Source organism: Chelonoidis abingdonii, chromosome 24 (genome assembly GCF_003597395.2).
Source record: "Chelonoidis abingdonii isolate Lonesome George chromosome 24, CheloAbing_2.0, whole genome shotgun sequence".
Taxonomy (NCBI): Eukaryota; Metazoa; Chordata; order Testudines; family Testudinidae; genus Chelonoidis; species Chelonoidis abingdonii.
In genome coordinates this window covers 7,759,114-7,781,309 of record NC_133792.1, presented here as the reverse complement: position 1 = coordinate 7,781,309, position 22,196 = coordinate 7,759,114, and the positions used below count along the sequence as shown (strand labels likewise).

At 43.7% G+C, this 22,196-nt stretch overlaps 1 protein-coding gene across 9 annotated transcripts in view; it reads right to left on the bottom strand.

Annotated features, from left to right (window-relative positions):
- The window catches only part of CACNA1B (calcium voltage-gated channel subunit alpha1 B), a 521,426-nt gene that overhangs the window by 190,645 nt on the left and 308,585 nt on the right, over nucleotides 1-22,196 (bottom strand). For 6 of the 9 annotated variants that reach the window (XM_032765199.2, XM_075060699.1, XM_075060700.1 and 3 more), the window contains exons 8-11: nucleotides 17,098-17,154; nucleotides 16,285-16,356; nucleotides 14,489-14,578; nucleotides 10,155-10,364 (exon numbers count right to left, since the gene is read on the bottom strand). In XM_032765199.2, the coding sequence (XP_032621090.2) occupies nucleotides 10,155-10,364; nucleotides 14,489-14,578; nucleotides 16,285-16,356; nucleotides 17,098-17,154 (429 nt within the window). The remainder of the gene's footprint in view (nucleotides 1-10,154; nucleotides 10,365-14,488; nucleotides 14,579-16,284; nucleotides 16,357-17,097; nucleotides 17,155-22,196) is intronic. The other 3 variants (XM_075060705.1, XM_075060702.1, XM_032765212.2) reach the window with 1 other exon arrangement.

The following is a 22,196-nucleotide window of genomic DNA, read 5'->3' as shown; positions in this document are numbered from 1 at the left end:
CTCTTTGCACCCCAGAGAGAAGGAACCAAATGTCGTTTCAGAGCTAGTGATCCTTGAGCCAGAACTAGACTCAGTGGCACCTGATTCCAGAGATCAAAGCCGGCAGTGGCAGCAGTGTCTCAATGGTGACCAGCTGCAATGGGCCCTGGCACCAAGAGGCCATATGCAGGCAATAAAGGAAGGGCGGAAGCAAGGATGCAGAGAAAAACGAAAGCACTTAACTCCTTGAGTACGAGAGCAACTCAGAATGAATCAGCTTCTCTGGCTGACGGATCCAAAACAGGATTTCTTCTGACATGGTCCTGCCCATATAATTGAAAATGCAATTTCATTGTTTGGACCTTCTGGTATTCGGGCCCTAAATTTAATTTAATCTCCCTTAAACAGAAGCATTCTGTAATTCAATTTAAAGGGAAAATAGTTTGATACAAATAGTCTAATTTAATTTAAAATGTCTGCTGCTGGCAAAGGCCACACTGGTATCATTTTGCCCCATATGTCTGAATTAGGTAGTTAGTGGCTCTTTTTTGTCAATCACCAACAAATTAATTCCATTTCCGCACTGTCTGGAAGTCTGATGTCATTAGGTGCAGGACCTGGGGATGCTACTATCAGGTTTATTTGCTCTTCCCCATGTGGAAACCTCTAACCAGGAGAAGAGCCCCAAGTCCATCCTCCCTCTCTCCTTGAAGAGAGCGGGTTGAAATAATCAATCAGCAGACATAAATAAACATGCATGTTTTAGAAACCCTGTTTCTTTCGATCGCAAATGTTGCATATTTATATCCAGAGGGAGCTGGGCCTCTACTTCAAAGGCAAATACGATATCGTCAATAAACTAATTGCATAATGCATTCGGTTAAGCACACTGCAGTGCAAAAAAGAAAACAGACGAGATGAGTTCTTAGACCATGAGGGCCCAAATAGCTTGATCGGGTTCCCTATTTCCCAAAAAATAACAGTAATAATAAGAATGTTTTTGTTCAGCCTTTTTTTTTTTAAAAAAAAGTCATTCTTAAAGCATATTGAGGGAAGGTGTGAGGTATTAGATGGACAGTCCTGGAGAATATCAACCTCCATCGGTGGGAGCCAAAGACCAACATGGACAGCAGCAACGTGAGATTTCCCTGCACACTGCCCAGCCAAACTTACCTAGAGAAGTGAAAGGGCAGTTCAGTCTCTATGGTCCATTAGTTCCTCGGTCTTCTTTCATAGACATGTCGATTTTAAGGCTGGGATGCTAGTGAAGGCAGGGGGCTGGACTCAATGACCTTTCGGGGTCCCTTCCACTTCTATGAGATAGGTATGTCTCCATATATTTTGAGGGGGGGTTAGTTCTGCTTTGAGCAGGGGGTTGAACTAGATGACCTCTTGAGGTACCTTCCAACCCTGATATTCTGTGATTCTATGGACAACTGAGATTATGTCACAGAACTTCTGCGTCAAGCCCATGATTTCTGGTTGAGCTGTAGAATATCTTTTAGAAAGGCATCCAGTCTTCATTTAATGACTGCAAGTGATGGAAACTCCACCACATGCCTAAATAAGTTGTTCCAATGGTTAATTACCCTCACTGAAAAAATGTGCCTTGTTTTTACTCCGACTTTGTCTAACAGCAGCTTCAAGCCACTAGCTCTCAGTATGCCTTTTTGTGCTAGATTAAAGAGTTGTCAGTGATCAGAAATCTCTTCCTCTTGAAAATGCCAGTGACAGTGGCAATTAACGCAAACTGTGATGGTGGGTGATTGTATGATGCAAACTTGTCCACTGGGAACTGCAATCTATTTCATCTAGGCCACTAAACAAAGGTCTGCACTTTGAAGAAGAGAACCTGCATAGCAGAGCCATAATATTTATAGCATTCTCCGACACTGATGGGCTTCCTCTACACAGGAGAAAAATTGGAAAATGCTCCACAAACATCCAAAAAGTTCCAGTGCCTACTCCAGATCTCTTCATAACATAAGAACATCAGAACAGCCATACTGGGGCAGACCAATGATTCAGTTAGCCCAGTATCTTGTCTTCCAACAGTGACCAATGCCAGATGCTTCAAAAGGAACGAAGAGAACAGTACGATCATTAAGTGATCCATCACCTGCCACCGGGTCCCAGGATCTGACAGTCAGAGGCTTAGGGACACCCACAGCATGGGGTTGCATTGCTGACCATCTAGGCTAGGCTCTCATTCTTTTTTGAACCAAGTTATACTTTTGGCCTTCACAACATTCCCTGGCAATGAGTTCCACAGCTTGACAGTGCGTTGTGTGAAGAAATACTTCCTTTTGTTTGTTATTAATTTCATTGGGAGACCCCTGATTCTTGTGTTATGTGAAGGAGTAAATAACACTTCCTTATTCACTTTCTCCATACCAATCATGATTTTATAGATTTTATGGACCTCGATCATATAGACCTCTATCATATTTCCCCTATTGAGGTCCTAAATGAGCACTCAAGGATGATAAGACCATAGCAGAGAAACTAAATTAATTCTTTGTATTGGTCTTCACGGCAGAGGATGTGAGGAAGATTCCCAAACTTGAGCCATTCTTTTTAGCTGACATATCTGAGGAACTGTCCTAGATTGTGGTGTCATTAGAGGAGGTTTTGGAACAAACTGATAAACTAAACAGTAGTAAGTAATCAGGACCAGATGGTATCACCCAAGAGTTCTGAAGGAACTCAAATGTGAAATTGCAGAACTACTAACTGTGGTCTGTAACCTATCATTTAAATCAGCTTCTATACCAAATGACTGGAGGATAGCTAATACAACGACAATTTTTTAAAAGGGGTCCAGAGGTGATCCTGGCAATCATAGGCTTGTAAGCCTGACTTCAGTACCAGGCAAACTGGTTGAAACTATAGTAAAGAACAAAATTTACAGACACAACACAATTTCAACAACCTAATTTGTTGGGGAAGGCTCAACATGGTTTTTGTAAAGGGAAATCATGCCTCACCAATCTACTAGAATTCTTTGAAGGGGTCAACAAGCATGTGGACAAGGTGGATCCAGTGGATATAGTGTACTTAGATTTTCAGAAAGCCTTTGACAAGGTCCCTCACCAAAAGTTCTTAAGCAAAGTAAGCAGTCGTGAGATAAGAGAGAAGGTCTTCTCATGGATTGGTAACTGGTTAAAACATAGGAAACAAGGGGTAGGAAAAATGATCAGTTTTCAGAACAGAGAGAGATAAATAGTGGTGTCTCCCAGGGGCTTGTTCTGGGCCCAGTCCTATTCAACATATTCATAAATGATCTGAAAAAGCGGTAAACAGTGAGGTGGCAAAGTTTTCAGATGATACAAAATTACTCAAGATAGTTAAGTACACAGCAGAGTGCAAAGAGCTACGAAAGGATCTCTCAAAACTGGGTGACTGGGCAACAAAATGGCCAATGAAACTCAATGTTAATAAATGCAAAGTAATGCACATTGTAAAACATAATCCTAACTATACAAATAAAATGATGGGTTCTAAATTAGTTGTTACCACTCAAGAAAGATCTTGGAGTCATCATGGATGGTTCTCTGAAAACACTGGCTCAATGTGCAGCAGCAATCAAAACAACAACGAGAATGTTAGGAACCATTAGGAAAGGGACAGATAATATGATAGAAAATATCATATTACCTCTCTATGAATCCATAGTACACCCACATCTCAAAAAATATATATTGGAATTGGAAAAGATTCAGAAAAGCTCAACAAAAATGATTAGGGGTATGGAATGGCTTCCGTATGAGGAGAGATTAATAAGAGTGGGACTTTTCAGCTTGGCTGGTGTGGAGAACGTAAATAAGGAAGAGTTATTTATTCCTTCTTGTAAGAAGAACAAGAACTAGGGGTCACCAAATGAAATTAATAGGCAGCAGGTTTAAAATAAAAGGAAGTATTTTTTCACACAACACACAGTCAACCTATGGAACTCCTTGCCAGAGGATATTATGAAGGCCAAGACTATAACAGCGTTCAAAAAAAGAACTAGATAAATTCATGGAGGATAGGTCCATCAATGATTATTAGCCAGGATGGGCAGGGATGGTGTCCCTAGCCTCTGTTTGCCAGAAACTGAGAATGAGCGACAGGGAATGGATTACTTGATGATTACCTGTTCTGTTCATTCCCTCTGGGGCACGTGGCATTGGCCACTGTTGGAAGAGAGGATACTGGGCTTAGATGGATCTTTGGTCTGACCCAGTATGGTTGTTCTTATGTTCTTATGTTTTAGAAGGAGGTTTTGTGAAGGGACCTAAATCATTTGATCAAGGATATAGGGGTTCACCTCACTGCAGATAATACATATCCCTGCTACACAGGGGCACCCAGCATTGGCCACTGTCAGAAGACAGGATAATGGGCTAGATGGACCTTTGGTCTGACCCGGTATGACCATTCTTATGTTCTTAGTTATCTCTTTTCCAAGCTGCATAGTCCTAGTCTTTTTAATCTCTCCTCGTATAGAAGCTGTCCCATTCCCTTAATCATTTTTGTTGCTCTTCTCTGTACCTTTCCCATTTCTAATATATCTTTTTTGAGATGGGTTGATGAAAACTGCACACAGCCTTCAAGGTACAGTCATATCATGATTTATATAGTGGCATTATGATATTTACTATTTTATTACCTATCCCTTTCCAAGTAGTTCCTAACATTTTCTTAGCTTTTTTGACTGACACTGCACATTGAGCGCATGTTTTCAGAGAACTGGCCACAGCGACTCCAAGACCTGATTCTTAAGTGGCAACAGCTAAGTTAGACCCCATCATTTTGTATGGAAAGCTGAGATTACGTTTTCTAATATGCATTATTTTGCATTTATCAACACTGACTTTCATCTGCCATTTTGTTGCTCAGTCATCCAGTTGCATGCCAGAGGGAATGGCTGTTTCTCCAGTGGACCATTGATTCTGGGGGCATGTGGATATCTGCTGCTATTCACTAAGGACCTGGGTCCATATGGATATCTGCTGCTAGTCACTAAGGACCTGGGTCCAAAGAATTCACAGAACACAGATGTTACTAAACAAAAGTGAAACTAAACAAAAATTCCAATTAATTTCTTAAAGCTCCTACAGCTCCTGTTTCAAAGCAGTGGAGACAATGGGAAATATCAAGCAGAGAAAGTTAATCAGAGCATTTCAATAACACAAAAGTTAAAAGAACAGGGGTGGGGGAAAAATCAATGCAGACCCAAAGGCTCTCACCATCTATTCATTAAGTAAAACATATTTGTAATTTAATTAAATGTTTCCCAGAGGGACAGCTATACTTGAATTAGAGGGTGCCTGGTTGAGTTTCAAGATGCTGCAGACCCTCCCAGACATGACTTCACTCCTCGGGTTCCTGTCCGTTGCAGTTCACAAGACTTCTTTCAAGTTCAATTATAAGTGCCCTCCAGGAAACAGTATAATTAGAAGTGGTTACATTTCTCGTGTTCTACATAAGGCCTTCCAAGTCTCACTCCTTTACTCCTTTACAGAGAGGCTCACTCGTGGATTAATCTTAACAACGGTTTTTAAAACCTCTCACTATCATGGTGAAGGATTTTGCTGTGTATTTCAATGAGATATTTCAAATCTCCTGGTTTTGTGGAATCTCATTCAGTGTCACTGTCACTCTTCGATATAATCCTGTTACATCCAGGGTTCACTCACCATTAGATAATCAGAGTGCCTATGATTCAGTGTAGAGACAGGCCTAAATAAAAATACCAGATCTGATCAGCCCCAACATTTGGAAAAGTTTCTATCTCCATTTCTGAAGCTTTGAACCATCTTAAAGGAAGAGCAGGATTTGTTAATCATTTCAGGGCTTGGATGCTTTTCTGGAGCTCTTTGGTCTGAAAATGACAGGCTGGAAATACTGCACACAGCATGGTGGCATTTCTGCTACTGGTCTCAGCCAAAGACAGGAGGTTCAAAGGCAAATGAAAATTATGAACAGGGAGTTAAGAAGGCATATTTGAACTTTAGAAAATGTTGAATCTGAGCTCAGCTGGAATGTCATCTCAAGGTTCAGATTCATCTAACCACTGTACCTTATCTGAATTGAAATATCGTCTTCTCCAGCCTACGAAATGAGGCTGGAGTTACAAGCTATGACACTTGCTCTTAGAATTTCTATGGCTGAGGTTCATTCTCCATGTCCAAGGCTCCTTTTCTCTGATTGTCACCAATCATAGAATCAATCATAGAATCATAGAATATCAGGGTTGGAAGGGATCTCAGGAGGTCATCTAGTCCTACACCCTGCTCAAAGCAGGACCAATCCCCATCTATCAATCTACATAGCTTATAATATTCTAACTAGAGAGAGGCTAGAGGTGCAAAGCTCACACCTAGATCTGAACGGCCACCAAGTTTGTGAGTGTTCAGATCTAGAATTTTGGCTTTGGACCCACATCTAATTTCTACAGTCCCATGCCAAGAATGTGTCAGGCTGCTGTTTCTAATTGCACGTGGCCCATTTCCACTGGTGTTTCCTTAGCACCACCCAGGGATTTATTTGTGGGCATGAGAAACTATACCAAGATCTCTGGCCTGCAAATGGTATAACGAAGGTGTCACAGGAAATGATCATGTAAACCACAGAAAACTATATAGGACAGAAAGAAGAAAGAGCATCTCTGGTTGGGAAGTTACTGAATATTTAAAGTCAAGGAACAGATGTGACTGAGAAAAGAATATCTCTGTTGTTCCTACTGAAAATCAATCAATCACAGGGGTCAATTGTGATTCCCAGTTGGGTAGCATCCAAAATGCACAGATTAGAGCACCCGGTCAAGATTTTCAAAAGCATCTTGTTATTTTGGGTGTTTCCATTTCTGGGTGCTCAATTTCAGACTCCGCAAAGGAACCTGATTTTCAGAGAGCAGGTGTTGGGGAATTTCTGAACATCAGGCCGCTTGGAGGTGTCTCAAGTTAGGAACCCAGAACTAAGTGACCCAAAATCATTAATCACTTGGCCTCTGTCTTATAATAGGAGGTCATTTCTGGTAGACTCAACAGTTACTGCTGTCATGGCACAGTGTGCATTTCAGTGGGGTTGGGGTGTGCCCCATATTGCCCCCATTGAGATAAGTTGGACCCTTAACTTCTCACCTTTATCCTAAATTTTTTTTTCTCCCCACCAGGAATTACATCTTTAATTCCAGTTAATATGAACATTCCTTCAATGCGAGCTTGGATATCAAAACAAAGTGGATTTCAGCTCACATTCCTGTTCAAACATTCCCTCAGAAATGTCACTGCATTTCTACAGTTCCAGAAAGCAAACTTGGAAATCTAAAATCTTCTGGTTAGAATGAAAGACTTAAAAACATTTTTCTAGCCATTTACTCTCAATTTGAAAAGAAAACCTAAACCTCAGATTTCTAATTGCTCTGCTACTCTAATCTATTATTTCTGCTGTTCAATTCAGAAAATGAATAGACAGGACTGATTTCCTGTGTCGTCTGTCTCTATTTTCCCTCTAAATCCTGAGAAAGGAGAAGAGTTGAAAGGACTTTTTTCTCCCTTTCACCCAACCCTCATTATAGCTTTCAGTTACCTGGTATTATTAAATATTTTAGTAAATATTAGCAGGAGCTCTTTGAAGACACAGTAACCCGTAGCTTCACCCTTTCAGCCTGTGGGAAAGGAAAGACTTCAGAAGTTAATTATTTTTATTATTATTTTAAGATAGGAAGACTTAGTTCCCAAGTTATTCTGTTTTACACATCTTATTTCATTTTTTTTTTCTGGTTTGGAAAAATTTGCCCATGAGCCACGAATCGATAATCCACATATTGGCGTGAGGGCTCGATCATTCAAGGTGCTGAGCATTCTGGCCCAGTCCAGCAAAGCACTTAAGGACAGGCTTAACTTTAAGCAGCCCCATTAAACTCAATGGGTGAAGTAAGGCCCCACTGAAGTCAAATGGAGTTCTGTCATGGACTTTAATGGGCCCAGGATTTCACCCAATGGGACTACTCATGCTTAAAATCAAGCAACTGCTTAAACGATCTGTTAGTCCGGGTCAGTGTACATATTACCGTGCCTGACTGAGCCCCAGAAGCATGAAGCAGATCGAACTGTACCAACAGTCCACCTCCAGCTTCTCTGATCTCCACAGTAATACAAGAAACTGCAGCACACTAAGGGCCAGCCTGCACAACTGGAAGCCAAATTTTCAAAAGTCCTCAGCATTCAGCCGTTCCCATTTTGATACATATAGCGAGATGAGCACCCAGCATGCTGGGCTTGTCTAAATGAGCAGCTAGTGCACAGCAAGCCGGGATACAGATTTACAGCATGTCCGCATACTGCACATTGACTGGCCGCGTGAATCTGCGGTGTACTAAGGAACTTTTAATGCTCACCAATAGGATAGTAAGTGTGCGGTTGCTGTGTGCCGTTTATCTGCACGTGCACACTGAGCTCTTCTGAAAATGTCACCTTAAGAGCTGAAGATCTGGGGCCTGATCCCAATGAGAGTTTTGCAGGGGACTTCAGTGGGAGCAGGATTGGGGACAAGGGCTCCAAAGCCATAGGGAAATCTTGGAAAGTGCATCATGCAATTTGACCAGTCTGACATATGGCACCATTTTCACAATGTCCCACTGCAGAGAGGGACGCTAGGATGGGGACAGAACAGCACATGGGGGAACTCAAATACCGGATATGGAAATGCTGTTCAACTCTCTAAATTGTTGAGGTCTCAGATCCCATTACCACCTTCACATCCATGCTATCCATGAGCGCTGCTGGCACAGAACTAAACTTTATGGGTCTGACTATGATTTCCCTCATAAACATTTTACACCGGTATATCTTCACAGACTGGATCTTTAAACCATTATGAGGCCAGAATGAGGGCCCTACAACTGACCTTCTGCTCAGCAGTTGCTTTGACTCTGTGCCAGGTTTTAAAACGCATCATCTTCTATTCAATGTCTAGCCCTCTGACTTGAATTGTCAGATACATACAGACAAAGCAGCTCTGTTATTCCACCTCATAATAAACTCAACCCTCCCCCAACCTCTCAGGGAGAAATTGATGTTGCTTGAAATTCATTGTCACTGTATGCTTAAATTCTCAGTTTATCCAAACTGCAGTTTCTCAGGAGGTTTTGGGTCAAATCTTACAACCTTTAGATGAGCAGGGCCGCTCCTACTGTTGTAAAAAAAAAAAAAAAAAAAAAAAGAAGGGGGGGGGCATTGCAGAAGCAAGAAGGCAATCAGCTGAGGAAGAGTTTAACTGTATAAAGGATCTAATTGCAGAGAGCAGGATTCATTGGTTATTCACTACAAAATAAAACAACATTACACACTTTACAAAAGCAACAACACTCAAAAGGCCTTTATACAGTACTGGATGCCCAAACTAATGGGTGACCAAAGGCATCGGGCTAAAACACATCTAACGTGAGCAGGCATATGATATCATCACCCACCTGTCCTGTGTTACTGCTTATATGTGTATGGGACATATTTGCACAGTGTGATTCGCTGGAGGGTACTGTAACATTTCTCCTCATTGGCCACACCTGGCTTATTCAGGCAAGTGCTCTCATGGAAAGCCCCTTTCTGTACAAGTGCATGTTCTGAGAGAGTTTGCTATTAATTGGCACAATTGGACTGAATTAGTGTAAAATGTTTTGGTGCAGGAAATAATGTTTCTATTGAGTGGAACTGTCCACTGCACAAGTTGATATCAAGTGGGCTTCAGGGTCTATATTATCTTCATATGTTTTACTATAAAAAAATGGCCTAGTGTATTGAACATAGGGAAAATCTGAGAACAAGCTATACATCTCCTGGGTGGGGGTTGAATTGTGAGGTTCTCTGGACAGCCACAGGTGAAGACAGCTCGAGAAACTTATAACACTGCTGCGAGGGACCCAAGTAAATGTTTTTTCCCAATCCACAAGCCCCCAAAAATCCTCCTGCGATGTTCACTAAGTTTGTGGCTGACCATTACAAGTCAAAGCACATTGTCCACTTTCTTGGAGCCACTTAGTAATTTATTTGTGAAACTCCTGGATGGGGCATAAGATGTTACAAAAAGACCTCGAGGCTGCAGGTGTTAATGGCAACGTGGGGCTGGTGCTCAGAGCACTCAGGAGAGGGAGGACCGGATGGAACTTGGCTCTGATCCCTGACACTTACACAAAGCAGTGGTGAGCCCCTCCGGCTGGTCATAATGCACCATGGCGACGCACAGAGTGTTCAGGGTGACAACACACAGGACGATCCAGTAGAAGCTTTGCGCCTTCACCATGCGCCGGATGAAGAACCGGAACATCTTCTCTTTCCTCCGGAAATACGAGGAGCTCTCATTCTTTCCGCTCTTCAGACTGGCCCGGGCAAACGGAGACCCTGGGCATTGGAGGACACAAGGGATTATCATCAACTAAAATCAGGAAGATAATGGGGGAGGGAGAAACTTGAAATCACAACCACAAAGGGCCCAGATCCTCAAAAGTATGTAGATGCCTAACAGAAATGACTGAGAGTTAGGTGCCCAAATACCTTTGAGGATCCAAACCAAAGAACCTCCCTCTTCTCTGGAAATGCAGCTAAGCACAAATGTGGCCACATTTACAATGAGCTGCAAGAGACACTGATTTGCCCAGACCATTCCAATGGATTAACACTAGGATCTGAAAAGAGCCTAATGGTGTCAGATGCTTGGCTCCCACTGCCTTTCAAAGTGAATTAGGCACCCAGCCCCTGTAAATAGCTTCAAAAACCCTAGCTAATCTCAAATCCTGAGCTCTGACCGGCCAGGTTAAAGCTATGGGCAGCACAGCACTTACTCGGTTATCTGTGACACGAGTCTAACCCCCTCTCCCCTGCAAGCCACCCTGAGTGTTGTGGAGCTGGCTGCAGGGACCCTCTGGCTCTACAGTGTGAGTCACAGCATGGAGTGCTAACTCTCCCTCTGCAATCCAGTGCTGGCCTGCCCCCCAGCACTGCACTGGCCAGGGTGCAGGGAAGTCATGCTGAGCACCCTTTATCACTCCTTCAGAAAGGAGAAGATGCAACCTCAGCTACTGCCTTCTGCTCACAGCAGCCCAGGTGCTGGCTAGCTGGATGGGGCAGAGCCTCAGAGCCACTCCCTAGCCTGGCAGACTGAATCCCCTTGAAGCTGGGAAGTCCTACCCAGTGTCTCCTGCCAATACCTTGCGTGGCACAGATCCTGCCCTGGTGCTCACGCTGAGGGAAAAGGCTCCCTACATCCCTCTTTCACCTCATACGCCCGCACAGCCCAGAGCAGGATTTGACCCCAGTGCTCTTGGGCAGGTGGGCTGACTCACATTTGCTCTGCCTCTCATGGCTGCATTTCACATCTTGTCTGAAATCCCGATTAAGAGTCAGATGTTTAAAAATAGACACTTGAAAGAAGAAAGGAGCTCGATATTAAAGTGTCCACCCTACAGGGACGGGCACTCTAGAAACGCCTGATGTGCTATTAGCGCTATTAGTCTTATAACATTTCCTTCTGTGCAGAAGAATTTCTCATTGTTTATACTGCCCTTCAAGGCAACAGAATTAACCAGAGACCAAGAAGAAAGCTGATGTTATTCTGTAAATACAGACCTCTCAGGAACCTACGGCAGAGCTCTGGTGTCAAAGCTGCCCAGGAGATCTGCACACGGCTATTCCACTCTGCTTACATCCCTACCACTCTTCATATGGACACCGTTCCAAGGTAACTAAATTCTGCATTCAGTTCAACTGGTCTGAAGCTGGATTAACTTCTCTGACGTGAACCCACCCTGGTGTAAATCAGAGTGGTATTTGGACCCAGTAAGAGAATACTCATTTGCCATGTGCCTCTGAGCAGAATTTTGTCCTTTCCTTGGAAAACCACACCAGACATTAGGCACTCGGAGTGCTGAACTGGCTGGATATTCCAGTGCTAATGTTTCCATTCCAGCACCTAATGTTCCTATCACAAGGCAGCCAGGATCTACCATTATGGTTTTATCAGCACAGGAAGAACTCAAAGAGAAGGGAGAAAATGAAAGTGTGGATTAAACTATTCTTTCAGAAAGCAAACTGTGACAGATATTTATTGTTATACAGCTTTCCAATGTGACTACAAGGTTCCAGGAGGCACTTTTAATTGAATTACAAAGCAACTTGTGCAGGTAACAGCTGGCAAGAGGCTCATCAGTGCAACTATTGCACTGGTCAGCACATTTACATCACACTTTGTAATTAGATGGTTCGTTCTTCTAGGGCCTTTAAGTCACATCAGAGAGATATGTTACTATAGCATAAGGAAAACATTAGAAAAAACCTGCATTAAATCCTCACTTTGTCCATAAACCCCAGTATGTTTTGATTGTTTATGATATGCAGAGTTTCATGCATTTCAGGAGGGTAAAATATCTCTTCCACAGCCTGCAGCACTTTTAGTTTTCTCTGCTGTATTTGTTTCTTCTTCTCCACTGTGTGCCATGGTTTACCAAACACACACTTCATAATTGGGGGAACCAGTCATACAGAAAAAGGGGCAGTGCAGATATCTTCCTGACCATACACTCAATAGATGGGTCTCAGTTCAGCATCAGATTATCCATGAGTGCAAGGGGTGCTGCTTCCATCAGATCTGCTGTGTGAGGTGCTAGATGCAGAGAATTGCTCACGTGGCACACGTTCCTGGAGCCCGAGAGGACTTAGAAATGGATTAAAAGCTCCCTATATGTCCTCGTGACAATAACTGAATGCTGTAGCAGTGTGGACCTCCTGCCATGCACACAGCAACTCCACCTCACTCCAAAACACACACACACAGCAGCAAAACTTTCCTACTAGTTTTAGCAGGTTGAGCAGTTCAACTGCTTTGTGGCTAATATGGGTGGATTCCTGGGAATGAATGGTGGGTTACAGAGTCACATCAATGTACAGCACTCACCTGGAATGATCTGCTGCTCGTTTAAGAAAACCAAAACCTTTGACTGTCTTAGGGCCTGTCTACATAGCCAGTAACAGCACAGCCAGCCATGGTGTGATTCTACAGCACACCAGCTTGTTGTGCAGTAGCATCCCATGTGGACTACGCGACAGCAGAGTCAAAGTCCCAGAGTGCAGCTTGGCTCACTATACTTTCAATTAGTTGTATGCCAAGTCGCACTTCGAGACTTTCACTGCACTATAGCAGCGACCACCTGGGACATTACTGTGGGGCAAGCTAGGGTGCTCTAGAATCACACTCTGGTTTGCCACGCAGCCACTTGCCATGTTGACAAGCCCTCAGACCGTTAAGCGCCAAATTTTCAAAGAGTGGAAGTGAGTGTGCACGGTGCATTCACATTTGTACCTCCACATGGACACGTACTACTTATGGTTCCATTTTCAATGGGCATCATGAAAAGCTCATGATCTGCTGCTCCTTAATGTCTATGATAGCATGGTAATGCATTGGAAGCTGGCTGAGAGCAGCTGCTGCTTTAGCAGCAAACTAAAATCAAGACACACTCAACAAAGTTTCTTCCTAGGGGGTTCATTCAGGACGGTTAGAGGGAAGAGTGCAAAATGATTTACCAGAAAATAATCAGGACATGTTCCCAGCTTGGGGCTATAGTCCAGCCTGGCCACCACTGGAGGTGGAAATTTACCATCTCAAAGGCCTTCCCCATTGCTGGTGCTCAAGCAGCAGAGAGTTGCCTGAGTTTACAGTCCTCCAGCCCTGTCTCATCACTCCACCCTGTCCATCTGTGTGAGGTCTAAGCAGAGAATTAATTCCTGTTTTCAGGAAAGCAAGTAGAGTTTCTGGACCCTATCGCATTCCTGCTTTACGTATTGGAAGATCCTGTGGTCATGGAAAGGCTCTAGGACAGGTATATAATGGCGCACACTGCACCTCATTTATGTATATGAGCATGGAGTGGTCATCTGTCTGCAGCCCTCCATGTCCACATCTGGCTTAGCAATGTGGAGATCTGCAACAAGAGACATTGCTAGGGCAAAGGTTATAGAGCTAGCAGAGACGTCAGTCCAGAGTTTCCCTGTGACCATCCAGAATACAAGCCATTCTCTAAATAAGTCAGCCATGTGTCCAACTGGGAACACTGTTCATTTATGGGCTTGGATTTTTGTCAATTCCCTCCCCTCCCCACAACAGATGAGGCTAGAGAGCACCTTAAGGCCCAGCCTGACGCAGCGGGTGGTGTATGCACGGAGGAGCATTCCCCAAGAAGGAATCCCAGAGTCATTGTGCCTGATGCAGGAATGACTCCTCCAAGGGCTATGTAAGGGCAAGGACTGGGATTGCATCTGGCTCTCAAGCAGGACTGCAAAAGGGTGGAGGAGAGTCCCTGGCTCCTCTCCCACTCCCTTGCACACTGGTTAAGGACTCGATGCTGAAATGTCCATGTTAAGTGTAGTTAAGTGCAGTCTGTTGAAACAAAGGAATAGCTCAGAGGAGTGTGACATGAAAGCACTTTGCCCGAGTTCTTAACACCGCCAGAGAATGCAGGGCCAGTACTCACCAACGGAGCAAATGTCTGTGAAATGGTCCTCTCCCTCTTCAGCATGAATCAGGTCATTTTTGCTCTTCTTTATTGTAGCTCTTTTCAACACTGCATGCAAATTTAAAAAAAAAAAGCACTATAAACCTCGTGTAGTCAATCTTCTTTCCACCTCTCATTCTCCGGGGCCTGTATTTCCTTCCCAATGCCAGTTAAAAGCTGCCATACACGGATAAGCCGTAGCAAATGGATCAACCTACAGCTTTATACTGTGGCCTTTGCTTGCTTTGATGCCAGGGTCATTATTTATTTAACCTTCTTATTTCTTGAAAGTTTGCCAGGCAAGACTTGTGTCCACCCACGTCTCAATGCAACTGAAAGTGGAAAGGCAGCAGGAAAGAAAAATATCTGGTAGCTTCTTAGAGCTCGGCGTCAAGGCACTGTCACCATTGTTCATTTCAGCACAGCTACCGGAGTGATATTTATGTTAAACAAAGGCATATGCAGAGGAGAGATTTGGCTTGGTTAATTGAGCTATGATGAGATACGGGATAATAGTGCTATTATCTGTTAACACATTTATATTGACACTCTGCTTTTCTACCGCATGCACCATTAAAACATCAGCATTCACGCTATTCCAGTAGAGATCGTTTGCCGCTGTATGTTGCCCTAAGCACAGAAAATACCATCGATAAGCAGATAATATCCCATGGTGAATGTCTTTTTAATGACAGCCATTCTACAATACCTTCCATCTGGGGACATCAAAACTCTTTGAAAACATAAGCCTGGCCCAGCAATCCCTTTTGTGAGGTAGGTAAATATCACTATCCCTGTTTTACAGATGGAGAAACGGAGGCATGGAAAGATTAACTGATTTGCCCAAGGCCATTGAACATGCCAGTGGCAAAGCAGAATTGCTGCCTGGCAAAGCCTGCTCTGAGCCTTAGACCACCTGCCGCGGAACCTTGCAAACTATCAGAAAATATTTTGATACCGTCTTGATAAGAGTTTAAAAACAATATAATGATTAAGCACCATTTGATACCAGCAGTAAGACACTCCATGGTGTGGTGATGCAAACTGTCCACTGGAGACATACAGGAAATCTGCTATGTCAGAACTGTCGTGAGGATAATTGGGGTTTACAGGGGATCCTTATCCTACACCAGCTGCATTGCTATGATTAAATAATGGGTGCACCACCTCCTCAGCATCAGAATCCTTCTTATCAATGATTACATAGATCACTTTAGAGATGGGCTCACTGCAACCCAGCAGATTCCCAAGTATCCGAACTTTGGAGGGTTCTAATCAGAACTGGGATCTGGATCCAATTTTTGCATATACTGACTTTATAACAGGCTGAACCAATAGGCCCCAGCTTCGAGGCATTAAATATCTGGGTCTGAATTCTGTGGCCTAAGTCCATCTCTCTTTTAGTTACACAACTCCCCTCTTGAAAAGCTATTCCTCCAAACCAGGCACTCATTGCAATGAGGCACCAACAGCACCGGCTGCAGCCAAGTACTGCGCAAAACTTCCCTCCCACCCCAAAGCTCTGCCAAAGCACCTCAAACCTGACCTGCCAAACCCCCTGCTTTTCCACTCCTGGGCCTCTCCTGCATTTAGATCACCAACCACTCCAAAGCATGCCAGATTTTGTGATCCTTTCGCATGGTGGACCAGTGGCCATGGAGGATTCAGATAAACCTTGTTCCTAGCGACCTGCGGTACTCAGGATCTGAGGCCACAAGCAAAAAGCATCACCCCACTGTGCCACCTAACCCCCTGTTGATTTGCAATCCACTCACTGTTGTAGCTGCCGCCGCCAGTCTCCGCCGGTGCTGTGCCTTGCTGAATTGGCCCTTCGGAGGCAGCCCTCCCTGACAGTGAATGGGAGGAGAAACAAAAAAAGAGAAGGGGAGGGACAGGGAGGGAAGGGAAAAGGAGGAGACACAGGAGGACGAAAGATAGTCAGAAAAGGGAGAGGGAAGAGTCTTTAACTGAACGTTCACTCTCTGTAACATCCTAAGAGCTTGATGTCAGAGGCAGGGGGAAAACACTCTCCATATTCTCACGGCACCTGTGTCGGAAATCTTAATCCCTCGAGTTCTCCTGCTAACATGAGGCCCCTAGGAGTCGTGAGGTTAGATAGGATCACCACACCCTGCTATGTCTTACTGCTTAAAAGTGACAGGGGTCTTAGTTTCCTTGTCAAATCCTTTTGAAAACCTTGATTTAGAGCCCTGCCTTTATTTATTTTTGCTGGCATCCACACTGAAGCTTTCCCCTCAAGGCTACAAGTAGACACATCCCTCCACGCTACCCAGAGGCTGGTAGGGGGCCCTGTGCACACCAGACCCCCACAATTACACTGGGAGTCTGGCAGATCCCAGAACGACGTGTCTCATAGCTGCTGATTGTCCACCTGAAACTTTGAAGAAGTCCTACACGGGAAGAGGGAATTTTAGCTGGGTTTGCTCCAAGGCTGGGATCAGAATTTTCAGCTGCATGCAAAAATATGGCGCTTGTACCCGCTAGGTCACAGTAAAAACCACATCCGCATACGGCGTATAAACCTCTCCTCTAGTGCAAGAGGAAAAGTACAAGGCAAAACGACCTACCATCCAGAGGGGACTTCTCTTCAGCATTCTTGTCTTCTTCTGCCAGCATCACCTCCTCTGCAAAAGGGAAACAGCAGCGCTCAACCCTGGATCGATTGCATTTTCGTCGTAAAGCTTCCTGACTGGGAGGTAGTGGGCGTGGATGTTTGCCACAGCGTCAGCTCACCACACCACCCAACTAGACTGAGTCTTTAGACTCAGCATTGAGTAAGGGTCAGCACCAAGAGTCATAATTACTCCCTTGCACCCTCCATGCTTCAGGGAGGAAAAATAGTTATTAAAACCCTAGAAAGGTTGCAGCTTGCGTCTCCCCTCTCACCGAGCCACCTCCTCAGACAAGTAAGAAGGCAGAGCATTGGCTTTGCCCACACCCCTCTGCCCAGTCCCCACCCACTTGCTTGCAGTGGAGAGCTTCTGGAGAGCAATTGCTGCCACCTACTCCAACCTGGACCCAAGATCTGCATAGGCTTAAGCACATACTGTAGTACCATCACTCTCAGTCAAATTCGAGCCATCGTACCAGCGGTGAAAGAGGCCATATGCCATTACCATGTCTCTGAGACACTCACTCATCAGTGCCAGTGCTTAAGGCAATTATGCACTGATCTACAAATCATGGCGCCACTGAAGTCAATGGCAAAACTCCAATGGATTTCAGTGGGATCAGGATTTCACCCACTGTGTCAACACAGTTAAAACTACATAAGACACATGAAAAAACTTGGTATACATTTTTTGTTTTCCATATTTATATGAATTGTCTCCAAAATTGGCAGAGTTGATGATGCTCTCCAGTAATGTCTGAACCTAGCATTGACTGAAGCCAAAGCATGGAACCAGTGGTGCTTTAACTTACTAGTGAGTAGGACAAATTCCATCCACTTGAAACTACACTACACAGTATTCTACAGCAACAAGCCAAAAGACCACGGCCTGTATAAATAGTTCTACAGTGTTTTGGCTTATTACTGTACAAAAGTGAACTGTCGGAGGGTTTTTTTTTAAAGAAGGGGCTGATGAACCTCACAAGACTTTGACATTCTAAGCTGTAATTTTCTTTACATTCTTAAGCATGACTGTGCACTTGGATTTAGTAAAGTATCTGATAGAGTATCTCACAAAATCCTACTTGAAAAGACAATTTAAATCATCTTAGATTTGGCTAAAGAAACAGACCACACAGCAAAGAACCTATTCGTTGGGGAAGCTATCTAGAGAGATACTAGAGCAGGGGTCAGCAACCTTTCAGAAGTGCTGTGCCGAGTCTTCATTTATTCACTCTAATTTAAGGTTTCACATGCCAGTAATACATTTTAACATTTTTAGAAGGTTTCTTTCTATAGGTCTATAATATATAACTAAACTATTGTTGTATGTAAAGTAAATAAGGTTTTTAAAAAGTTTAAGAAGCTTCATTTAAAATTAAATTAAAATGCAGAGCCCCCCGGACCAGTGGCCAGGACCTGGGCACTGTGAGTGCCACTGAAAATCAGCTCGCGTGCTGCCTTTGGCGCACGTGCCATAGGTTGCCTATCCCTGTACTAGAGAGATGGATGTTAACAACAGTCTTAAAATATCTTTATTAATTATATGGAAGAGGTGAGGTGTAGTGAATGCTGATACACTAATGAAAAGACACAAAATTGAAAGGAGAAATAATACAAAGGGACAGAGAGATTAGAAATATGGGCAGAAAAGAGCAAAATGAGATTCAACTGGGGAAAATGCAGATTAATGCATCTGAGTGAAAAATAATTAGAGACATTCAGTCAGCAGGAGGGAGAACTCCAGGAAGCAGAGGTGCTGACAGACACTGGCAGGTGATCACAAATAGCAAACGATAGATCGGTCTGAAGTTTTACAAGGTATCCAATGAGTTCAATATAATTTTGGGTGCATGTGTAGCGGCATCACGTGTCAGGACAGGAAAGTAGAAAAAGCCTTTCTAGATGGCTCAGGTGTGACTCCACCTGGAACATCACTGGACACCTCGGTATTCAAGAGATACGCACAAGCTGAAGACAGTTGAGAGAAGAGCTGCAGAAATGTTTAGGAGTGGGGTGGGGACAGAGAAGATGATAAGAGTTAAATATGGGTAGGTGACAATGCAAGGGGAATATATTTCTGAAATAGGAGGAAGAGGAATAATTTAACATTGTAGAAAGGGGTATTAAACGGGAGCTACTGGGACAAATTAAGTAAAGGCGTTCATGACTGTGAGGTCCTATAGGCTGTGGAACAGTCTCCCAAAAGAGGTAATAGAACCCTTGTCACTTTGTCCAGTTTACTTCTGAACAAGTCACAGAGTAGTAGATGTACAATATAGAACGATCTTCTTTTGGCCGGACAATGGACTGCATATCGTAATAATGCAGGGCTTTATCTGTAGCTTCGCTAAGCCTTATTTCACGCAGCTAGATCCATTCAGTTACAGTGAAAACTAAAATCCAACAGCCTGGCTTGTATTTGAGTATAAACTTCATGTTTGCAACTGAAACAAAGAATATGAAAAAAGAACAGGAGTACTTGTGGCACCTTAGAGACTAACAAATTTATCTGAGCATAAGCTTTCGTGGACTACAGCCCACTTCTTCAGATGCATAGAATGGAACATATAGTAAGGAGATACATATATACATTCAGAACATGAAAAGGTGGAAGTAGCCATATCAACTCTAAGAGGCTAATTAAGATGAGCAATTATCAGCAGGAGAAAAAAAACTTTTGTAGTGATAATCAAGATGGCCCATTTCAGACAGTTGACAAGAGGTGCCAGGATACTTAACATGGGAAAATAGATTCAATGACTCATTACAAAGATTGAATCTATTTCTCTGCACTTAACTATCATAGTGGTAGCTGCCTCTAAGATTAGACCTATTGCTACTAATTAAGGGCTGAGAATATGCTTGGCGCTGTACATGGCACAAAATAAAGCCAGTTCTTTCCCTAAAGAGCTTGCAAGCTGGCAAGCAGACACCACCACAGAGAGACCACTGCTCGACAGTCTCTGTCATGTAGAGAAAGGACACTGTGTGCCAAGGAAAAAGGCTGGATTATTGGAATTAAAGATGCCATAGAAATACAGCAAGGCAGAAGACTCAAATTAAATTACTGGGGCTAGTAAATATGAAAGACAAAAATGCATCTATAAGGAGAACCCCACTAGACTTTCATCTGGGCTCATCACATGTCCCATGAATGAGCATCCTTCTGCTGAATCTCTGGCATGGCTTCTCCCCTCTGTAATTAATCCAGGCTTCTAGGCTCATCTGTGTGAGGGAATTGCTGTCTCTGTGCATCTTCCACAAAGGCTACATCCTGATGCTCTTAAAAGCTCACAATGCTGGAGCATTACACTTATGTGACAACATGCTGGAAGAGAGAGGTTAAACAAATTGTCCCAAAGATTGCTTATTCCAGGGGAAAAGAAATGCACAGGAACTGGCGGTGAAGGGCTGTGGCTAGGAGATGGATTTGAAAGGAATTAAAATGCAAGAAGTGGCTTGATTTGCTCTGAATTGTAAGACTTTCAGTCTCCAAAGCGAAAACATTTTCAAATGATGCATGTCCTTGTAAGATAAGAGAAATGGCTTCAAAAGACTACTTAGGGACTTATGAATGCTTTTCTCTTTGCAGAGGGAAGTTCTAGCTCTCAGCTCCCTTAGAAATGCAGCATGACAGCCTAAGAATTGCTACAGCTCTGAGAAGTTTAATGAAGAAAGCTGCAGTGGCAAGATCATTTTCACGGATTAAATCAGTGTCTCCTCAATGCTCTTCTCCTTTATTCCCCTAAAGGGCACAGTTTCAAATAAACTCCTTGCCACCTTCCCTTTGAGCCAAAGAAAAAATGCCCTTCCCCAGCAGAGAGTGAGTGAGGCTGAAGGTTCCCAACACAGCAACAGCTTTCCCTGGTTTCCAGCTAGATATCACTCGGTGTTGAATTCGCTGAGGAAGTGGTGTTTGGTAAGAAAACTGTGTTTGTGGGTCTACGGCTGTAAAACAATGCAATCCATAGACATTGTGAACCAGAAGCTGGATACATTTCAGCGGTGGATAGAGATTACCCTTCTACAGAGTTTATTTAGAAAATCCCATGAACTTCATTCTTTAGTCGGTGCAGTCTTTAAAGCAGATTAAAGATGTCTCTTTCTAGCAGATATGCTCAACCAGAAGTTACGGGCTTGAGGCAGGAGTTGCAGGGTGAAGTTCTGTGGTCTGTGTTATGCAGGAGGTCAGACTGGTTGACTACAATGTTCCCTTCTGACCTTAAAAATCTATGAATCTATGAAAATTCTCCTTGCATCCCAGTTTTATACCAATGTATCTTTGCTAACCCGAACAGAGTCACGCCACATTTACACCAATGAAAAAGTAAAATCAGACCCTATATGTTGGCTTCCTTCTCTCATGTCCACCTCCAGGCCCTTCTTTCATAATGCACCATTATCTATGGAACACCCACCTGAAATCTGTCTGCCTAATGACCATCCTCTCCTTATCCACAACCCTCCTAAAAACTCATATTCGCTGGGTTGCCTATGCCAAGTGAGTTCATATGTTAAAAATATAAATCTGCTCCCGCAAAACTGGAAGGGAGCCATCAAGACATGCACATGCTGGAATGAGTAACCCCAAAGTCTTATTCTTGTGTCCGCCTCCTCCTCTCTCTCCCCTCCGTGGCTCGCGATTCTCACTTGGACCACCTGTGAACACAGGCTATAAGCTTTTTGAGGAAAAGCCACTTCCCCTATAACAAGCCCTCTCTGTTGAAGGCATCTGCCCTCAGAGTGTTAACATGGTCTGCAGCTTTGGGGTCCTTTTGCAGTCCTCAATGCTACCAGATGTCCAAAGGGCCATGACAGTAAAAAGCAGCCAGCCTCATCCGCAGCTGAGCAGGAGTCTGCAGCTCATCCTTGGCCATGGTGATCCACACACTCGTAACCTCCAGCCTTGATTAATGCACCCCATTGTATCTCAGAATGGAGCCCCATACCCTGGAAAAGCTCCAACTCGTACAAAATGCTGCAGCCCATCTGCTTAACAACATGGGGTACCACAAGTACATCACCCCAGTGCTCTGCTCTCTGAACTGGCTC